General features: G+C 40.3%; 1 protein-coding gene and 2 pseudogenes across 2 annotated transcripts; 2 read left to right on the top strand and 1 right to left on the bottom strand.

Moving 5' to 3' along the window:
- Positions 1–3486: 3486 nt before the first annotated feature.
- On the top strand, positions 3487–8528 carry LOC133904778 (ureide permease 2-like). Of its 2 annotated transcripts, none has more exons than XM_062346320.1 (8): positions 3487–3835; positions 5632–5922; positions 6029–6167; positions 6688–6856; positions 7075–7118; positions 7192–7301; positions 7449–7823; positions 8020–8528. In XM_062346320.1, the coding sequence occupies exons 2-8, from the start codon at positions 5686–5688 to the stop codon at positions 8176–8178; spliced, it is 1233 nt and encodes a 410-aa protein (XP_062202304.1). In that variant the 5' UTR covers positions 3487–3835; positions 5632–5685; the 3' UTR covers positions 8179–8528. The 2 variants fall into 2 exon arrangements, with proteins under 2 accessions (XP_062202304.1, XP_062202303.1); XM_062346319.1 differs by lacking the exon at positions 3487–3835 and adding an exon at positions 4824–5103.
- A 2678-nt stretch (positions 8529–11206) lies between these two features.
- Positions 11207–11772, top strand: LOC133904540 (uncharacterized; annotated as a pseudogene).
- A 710-nt stretch (positions 11773–12482) lies between these two features.
- Positions 12483–15840, bottom strand: LOC133905221 (DNAJ protein JJJ1 homolog; annotated as a pseudogene).
- Positions 15841–17530: the final 1690 nt, after the last annotated feature.

Raw genomic sequence — 17530 nt, 5'->3', positions numbered from 1 at the left:
TCAAGACTTGGCATGATTGCCTTAGTCACTCTACCTTAGAGATGATGAGAAAAAATATTAACAATTATATTGGTCACAATATTCCCAAAATCTTCATATTAGTGTACACCGCATGTGTCACGGGGAATATTAATTTTAAGGTCCTCTTACCTTAAAATTCAAAATGTGCCACCCAATTTCTTGAACACCTTCAAGAACATGCATGTGGCTCTATTCAGCAATTTTATGGACCATCTAGGTACTCTATAATGCTGATTGATGCATCTACAAAATAATCCCAAATGTGTCCCTTATACATAAGGCACCACACTTATGCCAAACTCATTACTCAGATACTCAAAATTAGAGCAAATTATCCTGTACGCAGGATCAAATCCATTCACATGGATAATGTCGTTTCTTAACGTGCATGTAATTATTGTTTGCTTTTGGGCGCTACTGTATTAAGTATCATATGTGCACATCCACAATGGTCCAGCTGAATTTCTCATCAAGAGAATCAATTCATTTGCATGAACAATCATAGAATTACAATTTACCAACATCTTGTTGGTAACATGCGGCTTTACACACCGCATCATTAAACCAAATTCATTCAACTGAAATCATACGGCTCCCTCCGTTGCAGTTAGTACGTGGAAATTTGGCTTCAGCCAAGTATTTCCCATCTGCGAATCAGTTACGTTCTGCATGTACTGATATCACCACGATACAACATACATCAAAGGACATTGGGGATCCTTATGAGGTATAATTATCCGTCAATCATATAATACCTCGAGTCCCTCACATGTGACATATTCATTGCTCGTATGCTCATAACATTTTGGGGACAATTTAAGGTATTAGGGGGAGATTAATACCACAAAGAATGCCAGGAATCATAAGAGAATGTCACATACGTTCACATTCATTCCTCATATCCACATACCTGAGATCTGAATCTTTATTCAGAACATCTTATATTTGCAACATATTGCAAATAACCTGCCAGATGCATTTACTGACAACAAAGGTGTCACCAAATCTTAAATTCCAACTAGAATGTGCCGGAAAGAGTGGAGGTACCAAACAAAACCACTCAACTCCCAAATCAAGAGGGAGGAGAAGTACGGTCATAAAGGATAAAGCTTCTTGCAAGCTACTGTGGAAACAGAGGAATCCCTCCTCCACAACAGTAAATGCAAATCAACATCAAGTTGATAGACACCTTATGGATATTCACTATCCAAACACATATGGATGTTCAGCATCCAAATGCCCAGCACAAATGTGTACACAAATTCAGGCGCTAGGTCATGGGAACTCCCTAACTCCATTATTTTGGGAAATACACGGAGTTAAATGTGATAATATTTCCACAAACTATATTAATTCTATAGAATCAATCAACACCAAAGACTACAAATTGTCGACAAATAATTTCTCCTCAAAAATTACAAAAGATCTTCAATTGGATCCAGGCCAAAGTCCATGGCCATAGTAGGGTGCCTCAAGCACTCAGACTGGATCAAATAGAAGGAAGCAATTGAGGTAGAATTGCACTCGCTCACAAAAAGAGAGGTATTCACAGAAGTAATACCTACACCTCCGATGTCTTCCCTACGGAAGAAAAATGAATTTTTATTCTATAATGTGGTGAAATAGCATGGCTAGTAGCACAAGGATTCACGCAGAGGCCCGGCATCAATTACGATGCTACATACCCCATGGTATGTGTGAAAAATATGTTCTCATATTCAATATCATTACCAGATCAAATGAATTGGATATATTCGGACATATAAGTCCCTAATGGACTTCACATTCTGAATCTAATACAAATCGCAATATATATTGTGTACAGCTTAAAGTCACTCCATGACTTCAAGTAGTTAAGTTGATTGTGGTATAACTTACTAAATGAGTTTCTTCCACAGAATGGTTACTCTAAACACAATGATTGCATATGTGTGTTCATAACAAAGTCTAAATTGGATTTTGTTTCATCTCCAAACCACACATGACAAAATATGTAATCATCTTAAAGACGGAATTTGAGATGAATGATTTAGGTAAAACTAAATTTTGCTTAAGTCTACAAACTTGAGCATATTCCTTCAGGAATATTTATCCATCAATCTACCAATATCCAAATGATATTGAACAATCATATCCATCAAATACTTATGATCATTCAATCCCTAAATATGAATTAAGATACATTCATACATTGGGTTGACAATGAAAAGATATTGAACTTAAAGTTCTATATCTTAGTGCCATCAAAGCGCTCATTTATCTTGCAAATCGTAACATATCTGATATTGCATTTGCAGATAACTTGCTAGCTTAAATAGCGCATCTCTAACAACGCCATTAGGCGGGAGTCAAAAAGGATATCTACAGATATCTTTATGGTACCAAAATTCTAGATTTTTCTATTAGAAAAATCAATATATGATCACAGTGGGATATCTATATACTAGCTATACAACTGATCCTCATAACACCAGATCATAGACTGATTTTATGGTGATATAGCCTTCTCATAGGAGTCATCAAAACAGATTTCAGTGGCTACTTCCACCTATCATTCTGAAACATCACATACAAGTGTATGGTTTCGTAAAATGATAATCCACATACAACTATCATGTGGTATTGGTTCCATTGAATCATCAGCCATTATCTATCATGATAATTCGGTATGTATTGCTCAAATGCAAACAGGTTAATAAAGAGCAATATAACCAAACATATTGCTCCTAAATTGTTCTATCCACATAATGGAAAGATAGAAATCTTGCAAACTAAATCATATGATAATCTCACTGATTTACTCACTAAGTCCTTACCAACTTTCACATTCCAATATTCATGAAGTTGGTATGCGACGACTGCGATATTTGCAAGGATCAGGGGGAGTCTTCTCCTGAATTTAACATGTTCATAATTATATTGCACTCTTTTCCTTTATGAGTTTTTCCTATACGATTTCTCATAAAAGATTTTTAATGAGGTAATATCTACACAAGAACATGTCATATCTCCTATTTTTCCCTCCGGGGTTTTTAAAGGATGTATCAAAGATATATCTATTGTTCTCTAAACTCGCTTATGGGTTTTTCTTTTTAAAGATTTTCTCAAATGAGTTTATAAAGAGACAATAATTAATATATGTTGTACCATTTTTCTCCTTATTTTTTCACTGGGTTTAAAAGGAGTTTTAACAACCTATCATTATTATTGCTCCTATTTTTCCAGAGGTTTTTAGAGGTTTTAACTATAACTATGATCCGTACATCATAGTTATTGTTTTCTAAGCCCACCAAAATAATTTTTTTCTATTTAGATTTCTCATGTGAGGCTCAACTAAATAATAACCAATATATAAACACTATATAAATCAATATAAGTGTTCTATTCTATCTACTTTATTGTCAGAGTTCAATCAATCTATCTGTCTCTACTTACAAGAATTTCGCCCACTCCGTGACGCGTGGCACGCAAACAACCGCGTCCACGCATGGAGAGTGGGAACAAACAGAGCCGAGTGGCGCGGGATTCTTTGAGAATTGATTGGGAATGAGAATCTGTACTCCAACCAGTCTCCAGATCCGAGTCAAAGGATCATATTAGTAAAAGCACCTCCAAGAATCTTTAGACAACTGTGATCAACGAAATTATCGTCGCATAATAGAATATAATTGTTCATCCACATACATAACCAATTCTCCAATGGATCTACTTAAGTAGCAGCAGAAGAGGCTCTTCCTCAGTTCTTGGCGACTTCTCTGAAGGAAAGAAAGAGAGGAATTCGCTCTTCGTCTTGTCCCCTGTATCAGTCTCTGAGGTATATCTTCCTCTGTTCTTATCCTGCTTCTTTAGTCCTGCCATGAATGATTTTCTTCTTCATTTTTGGCTTCTGTATCTCGCATTTGCTATTCGTCCCTATCTGCTTTATTTTTCCGTCTTCGGATTTGCAACCGACGGCACCATCATCAGTTCATGATCGCCATGCTGATGTGTGATCTGGAAATTTTCGGATGCTCATTTCTGATATGTTCTTGGCTGGATCATCTGTTGGGAATTTCCTCAAATGAAATCCAAAAAAAAGTTTCCAAAGTTTTGGGCCGTTCCAGTTCGTTTGGAGCCACTAAAAGCCGTTGACAAATAGCAGGGAGAATCAAGGGAAACACAGAACATCAGCTCCATCGGCATCCGTCGCCCGCCCCGGCGACCTCACCGCCGACGCCGTGCTGCGGTGGGTTGGACCTGGACCGCTGATCCCTTGTCTCTTCTCGCGCTTCAATTCCTACGTGCTTCGCCCGACGGCAACTCGATTCTGGGAAACATTCTAATCTCTCAAATAAGCCAAATAGTAGCATGTTTCTCTCTCCATTGGTCACAAGCTATTGGATACGTGTAGGATAAAATATCTATATTCTTCATCTTGATAAAGGGAAAAAATGTTCTTTGTTCATCTTGATAAGTGCCAACAAAACCATTTCTTGTTGGTATCGTGCATTTTTGTTAATGCTCCTTTCTTTCGATATGACATGAGTGAAACAGACGGTTTTTGGTTATTTATCTCTGACTGATGAGTGCACTACTCTAATTCCATTATTCTTCTGTTTTCTTCCTTGGATGCAAAATCCAAGAGAACAAAAAAGCCTTCATTTTTCAGATCAGTAGATCACTATAGTATATGGAAAGCAGGAAAGGTACTGCCCAGTGCTTACCATATGTTCAGAAATGTGTGGAGTGTGCACAGATACTACACAATTAGCTATTTTTTCATCATTTATATTGCTTGGAGGAGGAGAACCAGGGGTCATTATCACTCTAGCAATTATTTTCAACTCTGACGAGTGCATCACTTGTCTGTTTCTTCACTCTTCATCCTTTCCCATTCTCCATGAAGGTCCAACTCCATTGGTGAATCCGAAGGTAGTAGACCGCAGATTCGCGTTCGCTGCGCGAGTCAAACTCGTGCAGATCAAGTTGGACTTTGCAGTGGTAGGAGATTAATTTTTGCGAAGCAGTGCTTGTCGCTGCTATAAAATGGCCATGGACCATGTTCTTGCATGCGCTTCGTCTTCTTTGGTCCCTTGCCGTAAGGTAGTACCCACTGCGTGGTGTTCTTCTCCTCCTCCTCCTTGTTCATCGATGCGTCCTCTTTGTTTTGTTCGTGTGATGTGTTTGTTTGGGATTTGGGGGTGAATTTTCTCCTGCTCTCAAGAATCTGAATCTGATGGGTGGGGGTGCAGATGGAGCCTTTCCTGTTGATGTTTGGATCTCAATCATTGGAACCTTTTCCAATGGATTTTTTATGCCACTCTTTTTTTCTCTCTCTTCCTGATGTTGCTATTGCTTCTTCTAAAAGTAAGAGGAAAGAAATGGAGCTTTAGGATGGGTAATTGGGTATAGTAACAGGGAAAAAAATTCCCAAAAAAGGAGGAACTTTTGATTCTTCAGTTTTAGCAAACCTCAGGAGGAAAACGTCAGGAGGAAAAGAAGCATGATCAGTTGTGGAGAGGAATTTCCAGTTTATAGAATCTTTGCTGAGATGAATTCAGCTTCTTGATCAGCTCAATGCAAACTCTCAGGTCTCTTACAGTTCTGAAAAACATTTACCCCCTGCTGCAGGTGCTTGAAGGCCCCCTCCTGAACTCTTGGTTGTCAATCAAAGAAGGCCTCAAGATGTTCCTCATAGAGGACAAAGGCGGCGCCATTGCGATCATGCTGGCCTCCCTCCTATTCTTGGGCACCTGGCCTGCAGTCCTCACCCTCCTGGAGCGCCGGGGCCGGCTGCCGCAGCACACATACCTCGACTACTCGATCACCAACCTCCTCGCCGCGGTCCTCATCGCGCTTACATTCGGTCAGCTGGGGGAGAGCAAGCACGACATGCCTAATTTCTTCACTCAGCTCAGTCAGGTCAGCCTAGCCTCACTTGGTGTCAGATTGTAACCTTTTGCGAATAAATCATCGGCCGGTCTATTCGTTGTCCGTGGTTTGCTGACTCTGGATGAATCAACTGAAGGACAACTGGCCTTCAGTGCTGTTTGCAATGGCAGGAGGTGTAGTTCTCAGCGTTGGGAACCTCTCTACCCAGTATGCTTGGGCATATGTGGGTCTCTCGGTGACTGAGGTCATCAGCTCTAGCATGGTTGTTGTGATAGGTAGGTGATCTTCTCCTCCGTAAGGTTGCAACTTGCAACAAATGTTCTTGTTGAGTTTGCTGGCTATGGTTTTGGTGATGCATGAGGCACAGCTCGTTCTTCATCATGTATTCATGTTCCATCTTTATTTACATAGGGGAGGAACCCAATGATTATGTTGGCATTAGTTCTTTGAATTAGAAACTGGGAGTACATTTTTTCTTTTAAAAAATATCTTTCTTAGGAGGAATCATGTCGACACCATTTGTGTTGAGATGCAAGGAATCATTTTTTTTCTTTTAAAAGATATGGCAGATCAAGTTTCTTCAGCAAATTGGTCTGTTCAATAAGAGAATTGAAATATAAATACAATATGTAGTTGACCTATGAAAAACGAACATTATTGGTATAAGTCGACAGTATATACTAGTGATTCTTCTCTTTATCCTATTATGAATGTGTTCCACAAAATTCTTAGTTGTCTCCCTAATTTTTGGACATTTATTTCATAAATCACATCTGCTGTCCCTTCTGTTTCCAGGCACAACGCTGAATTACTTCCTGGACAACCGCATCAACAGAGCAGAGATTCTTTTCCCTGGAGTGGCATGCTTCCTTGTTGCTGTCATTCTTGGTTCAGCTGTCCATGCCTCCAATGCAACTGATAATGAAGAAAAACTAAGTGGATCTACAAATGCCTACAAACTTGGGTAACTATGTTGTATGATGTTTTTCTTTTCATTTTTCACTCTACATCAAGGGGGTATGGTCTTTCACAATTTTAACCACATCAAGCAATCATAACCACTTCTCTAACTGATTTACCTACTTCTTTTAGGGATTATGCTGAACATAGGATCTTACCCTGTGACACGCCTTTTGCATCTTTTATTCACCGATCTGATCATAATAACGCATAATGTTACAGGACAAATGGAAGCGCGGAACCAAACAAAGAAGCCCTAGACAAAGGTATATTGCCCGAATATGTGAGAACTACACTATTGATTTTGCAGATTCCAGTTGTTAGCCTCCCTTGTTTCAGATGCCCCCAAGGACTTGGAAAATGGAGCTTCTGCAGCTAATTATCAGGCCAAAGCTGAAGCAGGAACTGCAGAATACCTTATCGAGCTCGAAGAGCAGCGCTCAATTAAGGTAACTAACTTGTCATTGCGTCATCCGACATCCTTATCAAAACAATGCAGACAGCATTTAGTGTTTGTTCTAAAAAATTCTCAGAAGAGAAGCATGCTTGTTGCAACGCACTGGATTGATCTGCAAGACCTTTTTTCTCTTGCGCAGGTATTCGGATCGAGCACCTTCATAGGGCTTGGGATAGTGTTCTTCTCAGGCGTCTGCTTCTCACTCTTCTCCCCGGCGTTCAACCTAGCCACCAACGACCAGTGGCACACCCTGAAAGACGGTGTGCCGCACCTGGTGGTGTACACCGCCTTCTTCTACTTCTCCATATCGTGTTTCGTTGTCGGCATTGGCTTGAACATCTTGTTCCTCTACCGTCCAATGGCCGGCGTGCCAAAGTCGTCCTTCAAAGCCTACCTGAATGACTGGAAAGGCAGGCATTGGGCTCTACTGGCCGGCTTCCTCTGCGGATTTGGGAATGGCTTCCAGTTCATGGGTGGCCAGGCTGCTGGTTATGCTGCTGCTGATGCTGTTCAGGTTTGCCTGATTGCTTGTCCATTCTTTTCATTTTTTCCACAGCAGGAGAGACAATGATCGTGCTTGAAATCTGTGATTCAAGCTGATATACAAAAGCTCTGAATCTTAAAATGAGCAACTTACAAAAAATTTCTGAAAAGTTTGATATGTTTAGCATCGTGAACTGTTTACGGAGATTCTGATTGATGTTCATCAGGCATTGCCACTTGTGAGCACATTCTGGGGCATACTGCTGTTCGGGGAGTACCGGAAGTCGTCACGGAAAACATACATTCTACTCGGATTCATGCTGTTCATGTTCATCGCCGCGGTTGCTGTGCTCATGGCTTCATCAGGTCACAGGAGCACAAAGTGATCACCCAACGTTTTCCAAATGTTCATCTTCTTGTGTTTGCAAGTGCAAACCACTCATGCAGTCAGAAGGCAAAGAAATCCAAGCAGGAAGGCAATGGCCCCTGCTTCAGCCTTCAGCAAGATCATGCTACAGCAAGAAGTGAACTCCATTCTTGAAATTTCCAATGGAATGAGTTTGTAGTGATGTGATTCTAATATAGCTTGTTGAACTATAGAATATAGTTTGTTATTTTATATTCTTTCCAAACAACATTTGCAGGTAGTATAGAAACTGGAATTTTCCAAGAATGCTAAATCAGGATTTTTTTTTATTTCTTTCGCAAGAAAAGATCATTTTGGTTTGATACGAAAGTTCAGCTCAAAGAAGAAAAATTGGTTGCTTGGACTCTTTCACAACGCAAAAAAATGGAAAAAGCATCAGCAACAAGCAGGCAGCAGCTAGACAGAGCTATAAGGAGCCTATCAGTTTACACAAAAAATTGGTTGAACTATGGCAAATTTATGCACCTAGAAGCGGTGATAAAAAAAATCGACCGATTAGCCGATTAATCGGTGATCGGCGGTGGACCATGAAGATTAGCTGAAAATTGGGACATTAAGCCGATTAATCATTCTGTCAGACCTATTAATAGACGGTCTGACCGATTACTCGTTGTCCCCAAAAATTATCCTCTGCACCTTCCCTTTCCCCGTCCCGAGCCGCCGCCTCCTCATGTGCACCCCTCCAGGCCCGCCGCCACCATGCCTTTCCACATCCTCCTCCTCCTATGCGCCCCTCCAGACCCACCGCCCCCTCTAGGCCCCCCGCCGTCACTCCCCCTCTAGTCTCCCGAGCCACCGCCACGCTCCATGCCTGCCACTCATCTCCTTCTCCATCACAACCCCGACCAGCCCAGCGCAAAAGGCATCCTGAAGAAGCAGTAGTGTCGTCCAGCAGCAGTGTCACCGCCTAGCAGCAGCTCCACCTGAAGAAATCGTCGCCTAGCAGCAGTATTGCCGCCCCTCCTCGGCTCCTCCTGAAGAGGTCATCGCCTAGCAGTAGGCCGTCGCTCCTCCTCGCGCTAGAAGTCTCCTTAAGGCCAGGTATGGTACTGGTAGCACTTTGTAGACCGGCTGAGTGAGGAACTGAGCATCCCTTTTTGGCTTTTGAAAGCGGGAAGCAACTAAGAATGACGAGCATCGGCAGTAGTGCAAATGCTAGTGTCCTTAAGAGAAATTCAGATGATGTAGGATGAGAATTTGGATGCTTGATTGATGCAAATAATTTATAAAGAGTACAATACAAATTGTGTGGAAAGCAAATGGGTGGAGGGATTTATAGGCTCAAGTGTCATGTTGCTCAAGTTTAATGGCAGGTGACAAGCTGTGGCAAGTCCACAAAGGAGCAGCAAGAGAAGTATAAGAAGTCTCTTAACGAAGCAAAGTCAAAGAAGATGGCTAAGGTTCAATGTGAGCAAGAGCTAAGAGGGGAGGTCACCATTGAAAAAGATGGAGCTGATGTAGAATGGATTGATGAAACTAGTTTTAGTGTTAGTACACCGAAGAAGGCAGGGCCTATGGATAATTTTGTGAACCTAATTGATCCTTCTATCTCTATGACAAAGAGGCAACAAAATATAAATGACGCTTTTAACAAGGAGAGAACTTATAAGGTGGGGCAATATTTGGGAAGATGGATGTACAAGAAAAATATTCATTTCAATAGTATCGTTGATGATGACTGCAAGCAATTTTGTGAGGCTCTTGGTCGGTATGGTCCAAATTGGAAGCAACATTCTCATTATATTTTTAAGGGAAAGATGTTGTCGGAGGAGGTACAAAGAACTAAGGATTTGTTGAATCCACATGAACTAGAGAGGGTACAAATAGGATGCTCTATCATGACCGATCCTTGGACGCATAAGAAAAGGAGGAGCATTATGAACTTGTGTGTGCATTGCAAGTTAGGGACTTCCTTTATAGAATCAAAAGAGACTTCAGCTGATGCACACACAAGTGCATACATATTTAGTTATGTGGATGAGTGCATTGAGAAAATGGGTCCCAAAAATATTGTGCAAGTAGTCACAGATAATGCTTCTAATAACATGGGAGCAAAGGAGATGTTAAAGGAGAAAAGGCCAAACATATTCTGGACCTCATGTAAAACTCACACCCTCAACTTAATGGTAGAAGCAATTGGCAAGTTCAAACAATTCTCTCCTGCAATCACTAAAGCCAAGGAAATAACAATTTTTATATATTCGTATCATGCCACACTGTCCTTGTTGAGAATTCATGCTAAAAAATAGATATTGTTAGGCCTGGTGTGACAAGATTCGCTTCCGTATTTCTTAACTTGCAAAGTTTGCTTGCTAAGAAAAAACAACTAAGAGAAATGGCTTGTTCTGAGGCTCGAGAACAATGCAAGCACACAAGGTCAAGGAAAGGAAAGTCAGCATATGCCACAATAATGAGTGGGGACTTTTGGAACAATATTGCTCTTTGCATCAAGGTTTTTGAGCCATTGGTGAAATTGCTTCGCTTGGCCGATAGTGATGGTACATCTATGGCCTCTATATATAGAGAACTTTTAGAGGCAAAAAAGGCCATCAAGCTTGCTATGGGAAATTCAGAAAGAGACTATAATGTGATCATTGGAGTCATGGAAAGCAAGATGCGTGCGAGGCTTGATTCTCCATTGCACATGGCGGCATACCTCTCGAATCCCCGTTATAGCTATGTTGATACATCAATCTTTGGAGATGTAGAAATCATGACTGGCTTCATGAATGTTATTGGAATGTTTTATCAAGGAGATGATGATAAGTAAAATCTTGCTCTTAATGTAGACTTGCCTATGTTTAGATATCAACAAGGCATGTTTGGGAAGGTGGCTGCCACAAAAGCAATTCACAATGATAATTTTGCTACTGGTAAGCTTGTGTGTTCTTGCAAAATTATCATGCATATACATACTTAAAAATGCATGCTTAATTGTAGGGTTGTGGTTGTCAACTTACAGATTGCAAGCTCCTACATTGCAAATAATGGCTGTCAGGATACTAAACTTGACCTCAAGTGCATCCGGATGTGAAAAAAATTGGAGTGCATTTGAAATGGTAACTCTCACAATCCTACTATTGAAATCTTTAGCTTGCTAAATCCTCAACAAAATTTCCTAACTAGTTTTTATTTTGCAATTTGAAGATAGATGCAAAGAGGAGAAATAAACTAGATGTGTGTTATGTGAGCAATCTAGTCTTTGTTCAATTCAATGGAAGAATGATGGATAAAAGAAAGAAATGTTCTATCTATAGTGATATTCTATGTGAAGATGCTTTCTATGTACATGATTGAATATGTGAATGTGATGAAGAGGTTGATCCTACAACAGGGTTGTCATATGATGTAATTGATGAAGTGATAGGGTCACAGAAGCAATGGAGTCTTGTAGGAGCTAAAGAGTGAGAGAGCTCTATGAAGTAGAAGAATTTGTTTCTAATGATTCAGAATAAGAGTTCAATATAGATGAAGAGATTAAATTTGAGTCTGATGATGGTGGATGGTTTCAGCCACTAAAGAGAATGAAGATGATGAACCAATGGATATTTAAGTCTACAACTTGTAGACTTATTTATTTTGTTGCATATAACTTATTTAAGTTAGATGAACTATGTGTCTGTGATCATATGAACTACTCTCATGTGTGCTAGACTGTTATCGTTTTATCTATTTTTAAGATTTTTGAGTTTATTTTTTATGTGTTTGGTTAAATGAGAATGATTGCTGCTATTTTTTAAAATTTATAGTTTATATTTAAAATACATACTCATAGATTGTTATTTATTTTGTAAATTTTATCGCCTTTGAATCAAGCATTCATCATCAAAATTACAATTTCAAGCCACCAAGATAACAACTTGCTATCCTAGTAATTTTTTAGCATCTTATTCATATTTACATAAGTATTTTATATCAACCAATTAATTATCAACTAATTAATTCAGTTAATCCCTAATTAACTGATAAATCCCTACTACCTGACCGGCCGAACAACTACTGATCACTCTTTTTTTTTAACATTTCCTAGCAGTCAGATTGCGAGCTACATTTTTTAAGCAGTGCCACCAAACGAGATATAAATAATCCACCTCAATGCCAAACAAAGCTTACGAGGTGACTTCTAATCAAACTTACATTTCATCCATGAACAGGATAACAATCTAAAAAAACATCGATGAAGCCATTGGTTAGTACACCTAAAAGACATCAGGCATTATATCAGTACTACCATTGTTTCACAACAAAAGCTCAAGCCCACTGTGCATGAAGCAAGAAAGTACCTAAGGCTAGTTGTAAAAGAGTTACAAGGATGGCATATGTCGATCGAATAATGTTATTGTAACCATCAGTTTTTTCTCACTCTGTATCACAAGGCATTGCAACCAAAACATCTGGACAATACACAGAAGATCAAGGAAAATTCTGGTCCACTAAAGATCAAAATTGGGCCACAAATATAAAAAACATGCTGTTATGTGCTAACTAGTGGAATCAACAAGTGCCAAAACGCTCAAAAGTTTAACTTATTTCCCTCATTAACGATTTCTCTGTCGTGCCTTCAGCATCGCATGACCTGTTTCTTCCAAGTGAGAAAACAACTTATTCCTGCAAGGAGAGCATTTGAGCTTAACCATAAATTTCTTTCCAATTCCAAGGTATGATGGCAACATAGTATAGTGCTGGAAGGGGGGAATAAACTTAGGCACTTAGCTACAATACCTTGACTCAAATGTTGTTCCACATGTTCCGCAATCATTACTGGGTGCCTTCGAGGCCTCCTGACACAGCATTTGTTATCAATTAAGGTGGCTATGTAGGATTAGATCTACAGTTCATGTATGTCTGCTGAATATTAGAATTCCATATCAAGGTTATCATACCACACGTAGTAACAGGAGCTAGTAAACTTCTGTGCATGTAAGCTTTGAATATATGCAATTTCCAAAAGTATGCTCTCAAATAAAGCTACCCAAACTTTTGCATGATATATCCAATTTCAAATATCAAATATAAACACAAACATCTAATATTAAAAAAGGCAATTAGCTTTGATTGCCATGCATGATGCATCTACTCTAACCATAACCAATATCCTATGAACACATTTTTAGGGGTATATCATTACAGTACACAATCCACCACAACAGTGAAAACAAGAGACTTCTCCAAGCATTCTCTCTGTGAGAGCACAAATGTGTGTGGGTTTAGTTAGGGATCCAAAGCACAAGCACAAATTTCTAACACGACAAGAATAAACAGGAGGCTAGAGTTGCCAAAGCCTATACCTAAAAAATTGAACAGACATCACAGGCAATCTGAATGTGATTAATCACAACAATACAACATCATGTGTAACCAAGAATGTTCTGTCTTCCTACACGTTATTCCTAACCATTTTGTAGACAAGTGCAGTTTGATATCCCATATACCTATCGTAGTATCATTAACCATCCCAACTTTCTTTTTCAAAATGTGGAAGGTGAAGATCAGTGAAAAGTCATAAAATTTTGGAGTAGCACATGCCACCCATTTGTATCTGGACAGCAGGGCAAGAATGACTTAAAAGGATGTTGCAGCCAAATTTTGTTTTAAGAAACAATAGTCCAACATTATAACGGAAGACCAGAGTTCCAGGACTTCCCAAGGTTTCTTTTTACTAAGAAAGCAAGCAGCTGCCTAGTTCAATATCATCAACATTCTCAATACCCTGGATGACCATCCAGTCATCTGCAATTGCCACAAAGGTTATTATTCTATATATCTCCCAAATGTCAGAATTACAACGTTTAAAGCCCACACTAATATAAAAGGTACAGCAGAGTAGCAAGCTCGCTTGATGCTCATCACACTACCTTTCCCTCACATAAAAAGAGCCAGCTGGCAAGGAATTAATACAATATGCTAGCTTTAGGAACTACATTACCAATTTATTTCAATTCTTAGTAGTTAGCACATGGCCCTCAAATAATGCCTTGCACAAGCATCTTGTCATTTGCTCTATGCTTTGTTCAAAAAAATGGTTCTTAAGCAACAAATACCCTCGCCGCACAGCTTTTAATATAGAAGTATTTGGAATGCATGGTTTCGGGCTTTAGGGCTTTAGGCAGTTATGTGGTACTCTTAATTGCTTAAGTGGCTACACATGTGCCTCAAACAGAAGGCAAATTGGCAAACAATTTTGCTATAGGACCAAAATAACAAACAGGGTTTTAGTCACAACTCAAAAAAAGCTTGTTGCAATCTATACATGTAAAAAAAGAAACATGGATGACGATAGGCTTGGAAAAAAGAAAGCGTAAATGTACCTTTTGCTTCTTCCCCTTTGATGTACTCTTCTGGTCTGCAGAAACAGTTGTTTTGTTTTCTGCACTCTTTTTGTTCTTTTTGTTCTTTTTAGGATTACTGCTTTTTTCTTTCTGCTGATCTTCTTTGTTCGCTGAAGCACCATTGTCATTAGAAGAGGATGGCCCTTCCATCTTATCAGCATCATTTTCATCATTATCATGCGCAAACTCAGGTTGATCCTCACTCTTCCCACATTGCTCGTTATCAACATAAGTACCTTCATCTTGTTCCTTCTTTGATGCCCGTCTCCTGCGTCCTTTCTTTTTGACATTATTAATTTCAGAACTTCTTTCATTATCGTCGTACTCTGCAGCACCCGACAAAGCTTCCTCTGGAGGAACCACAAAACTACTTTTCCTGTTCTTGCAGCTCGACAGCATCATTTCCAATATACTCATCTCATCATATGATTCAACCTCCTGCTCTGCATTATTGAAATCCTCATCACCATCCTCTTTATCATGCACCTCTAAAACTTCCTCCAATTCTTCAGCCAACTCTTCTGCTGCATCTGACCATTCACTCTCATCTGACTCCTGTGTCGGCTTGAAATCAAACCCCACATCAACTTCATTACAATCGCCATCTACCTCCTCCTCTGCCTCCTTTAAAGCCTCCTCCTCCTTAAACACTATCCTCAGCTCGGCGATCTTATCCCTATGCTTCTTCGACTGCTCGTGGTTTTTCCACTGCTTGTCTGATTTGAACTTCTTATTACATGCCACGCAGTACAGCTCCTCCTTCCTCTTGGCCCTCATCTCCTCTTCCTCCTCCTCATCAAACATCCCCTCTTCTTCCTCCACCCTCGCCCACTCGGGCTCCTGATACGCCATCAACCGCTCCTTCTTCCTCCTCTCCTCCTCCTTCTTCCTCTCTTTCTCCTCCGCCTTCTTCTTCTCCTCCTCTGCCTTCTTCTTCAGCGCCATGTCCACCACCCTCTTGTCCCTCTTCTTGCAGAACGCGGCCAGCCCCCTGACGGCATCGTTGTACTCCCGCCGTGCCTTGCGCATCGCCTTCTTGTTGTCCTCCTCCATGAGCCTCCGGACGCGGCGATGTCGGAGCCGGGGGGCTGCTTGTCAGGGTGGAGGGAGAGCGCGAGGCGGCGGAAGGCGAGCTTGATGTCGGTCGGGGAGCAGTCGCGGGGGAGGCCAAGGATATCGTAGTAGCAGCGCTTCGGCGCCCCCGCCGCCGCGGACGCCATGGCCGCCGCCCCGGCGCTAGGGTTTCGGAGGTGTTGCCGAAGGGAGGGAGTGAAGAGGCGTTTCCGTGCAAAGGTGGGTCTAACTTGTAATAACTATCTTTTCTTGGAGGACTAACTTGTAATTTGTAAATTTACTTGCAATTTTGCGAGCTGGAAAACTAAAGGGTGAATATATGCCACCTTGAATAAGGGTTTGTTATGGAGTCATGGTTATAATATTGAAATAGAATTATTTATGCATTTACAAGTTACATATTTATGTTTTGGACGCTTTTGACAATTTTTTTCATATTTTTTTCTCCCCACTTTTAGAATATCCACATGGTCTATTTCATGTCAACCATCGTTGTCCAGAGTTCAACTCTTTTTACTATACTACATTTACAAGTTTCATTGTGAGACTTCATTACTATCATTATACACAATTACTAACTGGCTTGGCATCAGAGTAGTGCTACTATCACCATCTAGTCCTTTTCTGGGGTTATCACTGCGTCATCAATAAGGAGCTCCTTATGCTTGATTCGGATTTTTCAGTTTGGTTTTTTTTTTCCGAAAAATTTCAGTTTTTTTTAAATATGCAAACCGAAGTTGCTAGAAAATATTGGGAAACCGTCTAGTTTGGTTTCGGTTTTTATAATTATGTTTTTGGTTTTTACCGAAATTCACATTCTAATGGAATCTGGGATGGGCTGTGGGCCGTGGTTAATGGAGTGGGTCGATAATTCGGAGTGGGTCGTGGGTGGAGTGGGCCATGGGTGGGTGAAAATGTGGGATGGCCTGGTTTTATTAGTTTTTTTGGTGGTTCGGTTTTTCAAACCACAAACCAAACCGAACACCATGAATCAAATAGTCTAGAAATAGAAACAACTTTTGTTCGGTTTTTGGTTTCAGGGGATTTTTGCCCAGCCCTAGAGCTCCTAGGGTCGTATACATCATTGCCTTTTTCGTTTTCTTTCTCCTAAGTTGCAACACCGCTATTGAGTTGCATACATCAGCAAAATTACTCAAAAACCTAAGATGACGTGGAAAGATGTGAACAATCTACACAAACTTTTATAGTATCAGATGTCTAAGGCATAGTGCACTACCATTCTCTTCCCCCACATGGCCGCATCCTCTCCTCTGTCATAGGTGACACCAAGTTTTCCACTATAGCCATCAACATTACCAACATCAAATGCTTCATTCACTTCTTTGTAGAACTCAACTCTCGCAATTGCATGAAATGACATGGACATCTCTTTATCCTCCTTCGCCAATTATCTCATGAAGTACATGGATGGCACGGCTAAAACCACTATCTGACCACCCTAGTTGGTTTTTGCCACAATATAGTGGACAGTGGCATAATACCAAACTACAAAGTTGCCACAAAATCTTCAAATAAACGGTGATTTATCAACCTCAGATCGGTATAGTTTTTTTAAGGACAGACCACTGTAGCTCATGACATTACCACTATTCGCCTCCTTCTCTATGTCCATACAGATTTGGAAACTACAATCCGAGCAATGCTCTGACTAATATTAGTGGTATTTATGACCGAATGAATAAACTTCTACACCCCTCCTAAATGCCCAAGCCTCTTCCCCTCATAAAAGGAAAAGGAAAAAATACAAGGCTCTCTGCACACAATTGGCCTTTATCCACATCGCTGCAACATTTCCTATGCATCAGTCGTTCTACTCGGAGTGGATGATCGGTCGCATACGTAGCACCAGAGAGTTGGGCAAAGCGGGTGGTGGTGGAGCGGATTTGG

The sequence above is a fragment of the Phragmites australis genome, chromosome 22, assembly GCF_958298935.1.
Source record: "Phragmites australis chromosome 22, lpPhrAust1.1, whole genome shotgun sequence".
In the NCBI taxonomy this organism is placed as follows: Eukaryota; Viridiplantae; Streptophyta; class Magnoliopsida; order Poales; family Poaceae; genus Phragmites; species Phragmites australis.
The sequence above is the reverse complement of the archived record's forward strand: the minus strand, read 5'-3'. Positions and strand labels throughout refer to the sequence as shown.

What these genes read in the sequence shown, in the direction of transcription:
- LOC133904778 (XM_062346319.1), top strand. Translation starts at nt 5,047, where the DNA reads ATGGCCATGGACCATGTTCTTGCATGCGCTTCGTCTTCTTTGGTCCCT. An exon ending in AAGAGCAGCGCTCAATTAAG is followed by an intron (nt 7,302 to 7,448) that starts GTAACTAACTTG and finishes TCTCTTGCGCAG; the next exon opens with GTATTCGGATCGAGCACCTT. An exon ending in CTGCTGCTGATGCTGTTCAG is followed by an intron (nt 7,824 to 8,019) that starts GTTTGCCTGATT and finishes GATGTTCATCAG; the next exon opens with GCATTGCCACTTGTGAGCAC.